At 44.3% G+C, this 9,276-nt stretch overlaps 1 protein-coding gene across 1 annotated transcript in view; it reads left to right on the top strand.

Moving 5' to 3' along the window:
• Window positions 1-723: 723 nt before the first annotated feature.
• Window positions 724-9,276, top strand: part of parvb (parvin, beta) — a 92,980-nt gene continuing 84,427 nt past the window's right edge. Inside the window, exon 1 of the mRNA XM_070900562.1 lies at window positions 724-942. Within this exon, the coding sequence (XP_070756663.1) occupies window positions 825-942 (118 nt within the window). The 5' untranslated portion in view covers window positions 724-824. The remainder of the gene's footprint in view (window positions 943-9,276) is intronic.

The raw sequence follows: 9,276 nt of genomic DNA, 5'->3' as shown, positions 1-9,276 counted from the left end.
TTAATGATTGCCGGAGCAGGCTCGTGGGATGGTATGGTCTACTCCTGCTCCTATGTCTTATGTTCTTAAGGTAGAACCCAACACTTATGACTCTGAGACGGCAATAATACCAACACCTTCAGCCAGTAGTCAACTATATCTCGCTGTGAGTACCCCGCTGGATGTCAACCCAGTATGTAGAGACCATATTCTAGTTTCCACTGGCTGGGCAAGGCTCGGACTCTTCACCTTCTGACTCGTATGCGGGAATGTTACCTTTAAGACAAAAGGTTCACTCCTTATTAACAAGAACTTGTATTAAGATATATCAAATTGTAAATGGTATGGACAAGGTTAACTTGGATTAATCTTTAATTCCTCGAGATTTCAGGACAATCCTGTAACGTTGACAACCCTACTTGGAATGCAGTTCCATCCAGAGTGATGAAGGCAAAAACTATTTGAGCAGCAATTAGATGCAGTAATGTAGGAAGCCTCGGCTGGTTCTGGATGGATGTACTGTAGTAAGATAGGACGAATGGCCTTCCTTTATGGATAGGTATGTTGTGTAATATGGTGAAGGACTGAAAACTACCAGTAAAGAGAAACTCTTGTTTGGTATGGGAAGGGAAGAGGGTTCAGAGGACAAAGGTGGCATCTCCACAGCTTTGGCTGCCAGGTACCTGCCGCCGCGGGGGGCGCTGCAGTGGGAATGCCGCCAAGCTGGGGCTGGAGGGCTGGCGGCGGTTACCCACATCCTGTTCCTGCGGCTCCTAGAGACCGTATCGAGGGGGAGAGGAGCTGCTGCCGCAATACAGCTGCCGGGGTAAATCAGAGCAAGCGGCATGGCAACCACACCGGTCAGGTCCCAGACCATCCAGCAAACCGGCAGGATGAAGAAGGACGAATCGTTTCTGGGAAAGCTGGGAGGGACATTGGTGCGAAAGAAAAAGGCCAAAGAAGGTGAGGCGTGTGATGGCCGGAGCTGGGTGAGGAGAGGGACGTGGGCAGAGCTCTGTAATCAAAGCAATAGTCACAGGGTCAGGCACACGGCACTGAGCGAGCGAGGGAGGGATTCGCTCTTCTCTGTTAAATGAGAAAAGAAGTTAAAATATCTAGTTATATACATTTCTTGTATTACTTGATTGGGGTCTTTGAGCGTAGAAGTTGTGCCTCTTATTTTAAACTATAAACTACTTTTTAAAGCCAGATTTATTCCCTCTCCCCGTTTTTAAATACCCATCGTTTTGTTTTTAATTGGTTGCATTTAAAGAGCTTTCTCGTTTGTTGCCAAACAGATTTTTTTTTAAATTTGCGTTTAAGTCCTGAAAGTAATGCTATTTTAATGTTAATTTGATAATGCTAACACTTAACAGTACGGGGACACTAAGGGGAAACAAACTACACTTGTACTCACATTTTCTCTTTATATTTTAAAATTAATTTTAAAAAAAATAATTTGCCTGGAATGTTAATCTCTTGTAGAACAGAACTGAGATCTGACCTGCGTTAAATGGTAACATTTGAACAGTTATTTGTAAGAAGTTTTAACTGGGTCAAAATGGTAAATTTAAACAGACTACTGTTTGTGTTAGGGATTGCTTTGTAAGTTTAAAAGCTAGTAATAGCTAATCAGGTTATCATTCCTTTGAAGCAAATGGGTTGTTCATTTAATAGGTTTGAGACTTGTATCTTTAGTTTGTGGAATGTTAATGTGTAAGATTACACTTTGACAGTAGACAGGACCAAGTTGTTTTTAAGTATTAGATGAGTCAGTATCCAACCAGATTATCAAAAGCTGGCATTTCATGTTCTGACTGCTGGAAGATATGATTAATCAAAAACATGTTTACCTACTTTTTAAGAAAGGATCTGGGACTTTTTCCACAGGAAGGATTATTTTTTCCCCCCCTCAGATGTGTATAAGCTGCCTGGACTAGGTGTAACAGGCAGCCTTAGTGCCTTCAGCTCAACTGGAAACCGCAAGTCCCAGTCACTGCTTAAGCATTCTGAAACATTTACGTTAAATTCAGAAACCAGTTTAATGTATCAGGGAAAGTTATTTCCTTATTTAATTCCTGTGCATACTTCTTGTAATAAACTTGAATTTGTAGTTTTACATTGCGCTGTGGTGTTTCTCTAATTATTGGAGAGATCCGAGGTATATGATGAGCAGTTTACTACATCCGGTCTAGTCCACTTTGATGGTAAAAGGGTAGATTGTTAGTCCTGAGGTGTAACAAACACAAGACTGAATTGCAGTTCACCAAAGGTATGGGTCTATTTAAGAAAGCTGCCTTTTTACATGAGTTGGGAGAAATCCTGAAGTGTAACATCCGATGCAATGCCTTGGCCTCTAGTACATTATTCACAACTTCTGCATTAATAGAGGAACTATATCAAAGCCTCTCATTGTTACATGCTCTGATATACCATGATCTTGGTTGTATTGTATGTTGCTTATGCTTTCCAGAATGAAGAAACTATATATAGTAGAGGAACTACACACTCATAAGTTGAAGTAGTCAAGAGTTTCAGATGAAATCATAAATTGCCAAAGCAAAGGCTGAGCAATTTAAGAATGCTACATGTACTCGGAGACTCCTAATTAATATTGAAACATGATTTTTTTTAACTTCAGAAGCTGTATGACTCATTTTCTGCAGCTCCATTTTTTGGGAAGGTTATGACCAAATAATTTAATATTGGTTTCAGCTAAATATGTTGTTAAAGGTTCCCTTTTGCTCTTCTTGTGGTTAGGTACTATCCTGTATGTGTAAGTGTCCAGAAACCATCCATGTATTCAATGAGATATCATGAGCTTCCTTGGTCGGTGCCACTGCCTGTATTCAGAAATGAAGTAGGTCAAAGAATGTTTGGTTGAACAGTCTTTGAAGTGGGATGTATACAAGGCTGAGGTAATAGATTAATTCATTATCTCTCTTTGCATAAAATATCATTACCTCTAGCTACTCAATGTTTCTATTCACTCATGAAGTTGACCTAATGTCATTCACTCATACCATTGTCAGGAAGTTTTTGAAAGATTATTTTGCCCAGACGTCTCTAAGATTAGCAGACTTTGTGAAGAGTCCATGCTAAAGCAGATATGTTAACCCTTCGTGGACTGATTTTGTCTTTGTTTTAAGTATTGTATTTCAGGTTTCTTGTGTTGCTGTCTAAGTATTTTACTTGTAAATAATTTGTATAGTTAGTGTTTGCCGCAATGTAATGGTATGACAATTTACTACCTTTTGAAGAAGATGGGAGAAAGTGGGGGGCATCCCATACAATGCACCAGAGATTATATCATAATTAGGGGCAATTGTGAGTCCCTTTCCATGTTATTCCACCCACTGCATGTATAAAGACACCGATTTAATTTCACAAGGTTTGGTCTGCTTATGGAAATGATCTCTTTAACTTGGGCCTGAGACAAAAGAGTTGGGGGCGGGGTAGGGGTGGAAATCCAGAATTGTGACAGGTGCCCTCTGATTGTTCTGGAGGTTTTCAGTTAAATTTGAAATTGGGGACCAAACGAGTTTAGAAATAGCCAAGTGTCATTCTTGCCTCTGATTCAGAAGGTTGTGAGCTCAAATCCCACTCCAGGATTTGAACATATAATCTAGGCTGAAAATTCATTGCAATGCTGAGAGTACTGCATTGTTGGAGGTGCCATCTTTTGGACAAGGTTAAACCAAGACTCCGTTATCTTTTTGTGTGAACACAAAAGATCTCATAGTATTTGAAGGAGAGCAGGGAGTTCTACAGGTATCCTGTCCAATATTCACCCCCCAACCAATAGCATCTAAAATAGACTGGTGATTTATCTAATTTGCTTTTCGTGGGATCTTGTTGTAAGTTGCAAGTTAGTTGCTGCATTTTCCTACAAAACAATCGTTCAAAAGTAATTCATTATTCCAAAATGCTTTGGGATGTCTTTAGGATGTGAAAGGCACTTTGTAAGATTTGTTTCTTCTATTTGACACAGACGTCAAAATGGAATAAATTGTGTGATCTTGTGATTTTGTTTTAGTAGGCTGCATGAAAATTGATGAGCTGTATCTAAAAACATTCTTGATGTACTTTGCTGATATAAAACATATTAATGCGGCAATAACGGAGTAAATGGTTGTGGTGGAGATGTAGAATTTCGTATGTTTGGTAAATTTGGAAACTGAGCCTGAGCTTGTGGATAATATCACTGATGAGTGGCAGGTAAATGATGAATAGAATGAAGTCGTGCACCACTCTGGAGGTGGTAACGTGACCACTGGAAGAGAAACTCTTTGAGGCGACGGAGAAAGATTTGAAGAGCTGGTTCATGATGAAGAAGATTCTGTGGTTAATCTCCATGATGATCTGAAGGATTTGCCCAGAGATGGAGTGGCAGTATTGCTTGGTGGTTAAACCAAATTTGGCAGCGAACAGCCAGACATCATATGTCGCACATGTTCTGGTCAGCAAGTCACAGATTTGAGTCCATGAAGGTAGTGCTGGGGGTGTGAGACTATCTAGGATTTGTGAGAATGGCAGAATTGAAAGTGGAGGCAAGGCGGTGTAGAGCAGATCAAAGTAACTCTCAATGTCAATGCAGATGGCATGCCAGAGGAGAAGGAGCTGGGAGGTAGAGAGGGCACTAGTAAGAAGACTTTTTTCCAAAGGGCGTGTAGAGCTTGTGGTTGAGCGAGGGGCAGAGGAGAATTGTTTGAGGAAAGTGAACAAAAATGGCTTGGTAATTGAAACCTTTGAGGTGTGATAGTTATGTGAAGAAGGTGGCTGCGCATGTAGGTGGTAGAAATAATGTGAAGAGTAATGTTGATTGAGGCGAGGGAGTGGGATAAATCAGGTGGAGATTAAAATTGTCAAGGATGAGGAGTTGCTTAGTGCAAATATAAATAAGAAGCGGAGAATATTTCAGTAGGGGACACAATGGGTGGAAGACTGAAGGAAAACTCAGGAATTTTGAAGAGTTGTCAGTTGGTATTTAATCAAGTGTCCAAACATGTAGACAGTGCTGTTAAAATGGACAGATTATGTGACTTTACCTCAATTTGACGTTCACATATAGGCCCCAAGTTTCCACATGATTTGCTCCTGATTTTTAGGAGCAACTGGTGGAGAACGGAGTATCTTAGAAATCGGAATTCTCCACATTTAAGTTTTCTGCAGTTCTAGTCAGGTATAACAGTTTCACTTTTGAACAGAATTTTTTTTTTCAAAAGGGGGCGTGTCCGGCCACTGACGCCTGATTTGAAAGTTTCCACAGGGAAAACGTACTCCAAACTAACTTAGAATGGAGCAAGTGAAGATTTTTGTAGGCTTGAAAAAACCTTGTCGACACATTAAAAAATCGGGACTGACCGACGGCAGGGGGAGAAAGCTGCAAGAAGCCTCAGTGCTTGAGGCAGCGGTTTGCCGTCGGGCCTGACCGACAGCAGGGGGAGAAAGCTGGAAGAAGTCTCAGTGCTTGAGGCAGTGGTTTGCCGTCGGGACCGACCGACGGCAGGGGGAGAAAGCAGCAAGAAGCCTCAGTGCTGATCATGGAAGGGCAATGTGGTTTTATTAAAAAATGTTAAAAATTGAACAGCTACAAAGAATTTGAATAGTCTCAAACAAGTGCATGTGTCCCGTTTATCGCAGTCTATCTTTAATTACAGAATGCACTCCCTCACACACAGAAATAGCAAGAAAATTAAAATGCAAGCCTTTGCAAGGGCTCAATAAACAAATTTTCACTTTTTCTGCAGCACTTTTTAAAATGGCCGAGTGCCAATGTTTACTTCACACTGCGCGTGCGCGAACGCTCCAACGCGCACGCACAGGGTTGCCGGCACCAAAAAAACTCATTTAAATTGTACCCGCCCCTCCTACTTACAAAATCGGCACAAGTGGTAGGCTCCACCCCCTGTGCGCTGCGCCAAGCAGACATCGAGCTGCAAGGCGCTCGAGAATACCGCGTTTTTTTTCAGGCGCCGTTTTCGGCGCGAAAGCGGGCGCCCAGCTCAGAGGGACGCCTGTTTTGCCGCGTGTGGAAACTTGGGGCCATAGTGATTACTGGGCATGCTTTATATACTTCAGGACATAGCCTCACAGTGCTTCTTATCCTCTTACTCCATATGCAACAACACCACTTTCTTTTTCAATGTAATTATTTTTAAATGAAATATCTATTCAGAACTTTAGTTGGGGGTGGATTTCTTCTAATTGGAGCCACTTTGTTTGAGCATAAAAGATTAAGAACAAAAACACTGAAAAATATTTGTGTGACATTAAAGCCAGAAATACCAACGGTTCACCAACCTTGCACTAGAGCTACCCAAGAGGTGCTAAGATATCAAGAGTAAAGTGGGCGATGCATTGATAAATTATTTTTAAAAATTCATGTATTTTGTTATTTTCAATGCACATCTGTATAGAATACTAATTCCCAGATTAGTCAGTAAAATAGATTTTAATAAAGTTCCCATTTTAAACCCAGAAAAAAGTATCCTGATTATAATAGTCATTCAGTTATGCACACAGTTGACATGACCTTTATTTGAAATGGCAGCATTTGAGTGCATGTACGTACTGTAACAGCGGTGAGTGCACTTTGTAGTGATTCATATTACATGAAGCGTTTTGGGACGTTTCTGAGACATCATAAGGTGTTGTATTTTTTCCAAATGTACTTCAGCTTTTTTTAAAATTGAGGTTCCACTGAAGATAATTGTGCCCTGACTATGAGAGGTATTAATCCCTGTCATCTGCTAACCCCTCCCCTATAAATTTCACACACAACCACACCTCGGATTTCCTTTTGCATCAGCTGAAATAGTGTACAATATTATTATTTTAGAATCCAAGGCTGGATTTTCGGTTGTCGATAGCCTCAGTTAGCGCCCAGAGGAGTTAATGCGAGTGTTACAGCTTACCGACAGGGCGTGCAGATTTTAGCGTCCCGGCGGAAAATTCATTTGAGGCTCACCGGGGGCGCAAACCATTAGCGCCTGGCTGCTGACAATCACTCCGGTCATGACGTTAGTCCTGGTGCAGCGCCCACGCTTGCGCCTGCTTGCTAAATTAGGTGCGTCCGCCTCATTTAGTGCCCGCCCATAACAACGTCTGGAAAAACAGTCGGTACTGGCTTGCAGAGTCTTTAACTGGTGGCTACTTAAAGGAATGAGGAAGCTCTTCCCTTGGAGGTCACAGTCATTGCACTGTTTACACAGAGCACGGTTTGTGAGCCTCCGAGTTTGCAGCGGCAGACACAACAGTTTAGCTTGAGAAAAAGTCAGTTTAAAAACTTTAATGGGGACATTACTAGTTTGTTCGCGTCGCAGTCTACATGCTCTAGCAAGACGACGTGAAGGGAGAAGGGCTGTTGGCCATGTTGGTGACCGAAGGAGGAGAGCCCATAGACATCGGGGCCTTAACCCCACGGCTTTACCAGCGGCAACGCTTATATCTGGACCTGTCTGAGGAACAGAAGACTGCGCTTCCGAAAGGACGTAGTTACAGAGTTATGCCATCTCCTGCAGGCAGACCTGCAGCCTCACATAGGCACCAGGACTGCACTGCTCATCGCAGTGAAGGTCACGGTGACACTCGCCTTCTATGCCTCCGGCTCCTTCCAGGCTACATATGCAGCTCAATTCGCAGAACATCGCTGCATCGCGACATCACACAGGCTCTCTCCACCTGTCGAATGGACTTCATTACCTTCCCGATGACCAGGGAGAAACAGCATGAGCACGCATGTGGATTTGCCAGGATAGCGGACTTCCCAAGAGTGCAAGGAGCAATTGATTGCACGCACATGGCCTTGCGAGCACCATTCCAGAATGCAGAGGTATTCAGAAACAGAAAGGGATACCACTCCCTAAATGTGCAGCTAGCGTGCGACCACGCGCTGTGCATCCTTGCAGTCAATGCTTGCTATCCTGGAAGCGTACATGTTTATCCTCTGGGAGAGCACTGTGCCATGACTGTTTCAGCCGAAGCTGGCTGGTCGGGACAAGTGATGTGGCCTGGCCACCTGGCTAATGACTCTGCCCCCCCCCCCCCCCGCAAACTTGCCATAGAGCCGGAGGAACGCTACAATGAGAGCCATGCCGCCACCCGGAACATCATAGAGCAGACAATAGGGCTGCTGAAGCAGCGATTCCGATGCTTGGATTGCTCTGGAGGCAGCCTTCAATACTCCCCTCAACAGGTGTCTCTTCATTGTGGTGTGCTGCATGCTACACAACTTGGCCATCATGAGGGCGCAGGCCTTGCCAGTGGGGATTGCAGACCCACCTCCGGAGGAGGAAGAGGAACAAAAGCCTAGTAACGCCCCGCATGTCCAGCAAGACGACGAGGACCAACCGCAGCCGCGGAGGAGGCAGTGTGCAAATGTTAGCGGTGGCAGGGCTATTCAGCGGCGACTCATAAGGGATCGGTTTGCTTAAGTGGAGGGAGCTGAGGGCTGACTGCGCATTGAGCCACGAAGATGCCACATCTCCGTCACAAGTCTAGAGGCTGAAGGAGACGGTCAAAGCAAGAGTTTATTTAACGCACATTGCTGGAACAACTCCAAAAACCCACACCCTCAAATAAAACAACAAGGAGCACCCGCCCTTTCAAAGAAACATAAGACTTTGGACATTTTCACTGAGGTGCCAGACCCTCAAATAAAACAAAATAGAGCATCTGCCCCTTCAAATACATCAAACAAACATGAGAGTTGATGACTTTTTTTTTTAAAGAGGTTCCATTTGCTCAATGGGTCTTATGCTGGCATTTCCCACCCCTCTGCCTCACCATCCTCTCTCACCTACTGTTCCTCCTCAATGTGGCCTCAGTGCCCGCAACAAGGTCGCTCGAGGGCTGCTGTGTGTCTGAGGCAGTCAGGACAGACGATAAACGTGGATGCCCTGGACCAGCTGCGGCCATAGAAGGCCCGGCTGCTGACTGCACCGCCTCAGGATGGGCGGCAGCAGTGTGGGATGGCTGGGTTGCAGGCTGTGGCGGGTGGAAAGGCGGACTGGCAGTGGCGGAAACCGGAATGCTGTCACCGTGAGGCAGGACAGCACTTTCCATTTCCTGCTGCACACTGCCAGTTCTCCGGGGCAGTGCCAGAGCATCAGGAGCAGTATGTGCCACCACAGATTGCTGAGCTGTGGCGCCGTCTGTCCCTCATCCGACTGAGGAAGACCTCGAGGATAGTGGCAGACACTGCTTGCATGGCAGCACTCTGAGACTGCATGCCAGCAAGCAGTGCCTGCATGACATCATGAAGACCTTGTGTGGCTTCGGCCTGTGATGTCATGG

Source organism: Pristiophorus japonicus, chromosome 15 (assembly GCF_044704955.1).
Source record: "Pristiophorus japonicus isolate sPriJap1 chromosome 15, sPriJap1.hap1, whole genome shotgun sequence".
NCBI classification, from domain to species: Eukaryota; Metazoa; Chordata; class Chondrichthyes; family Pristiophoridae; genus Pristiophorus; species Pristiophorus japonicus.
This window is presented reverse-complemented; position numbering and strand designations above follow the sequence as displayed.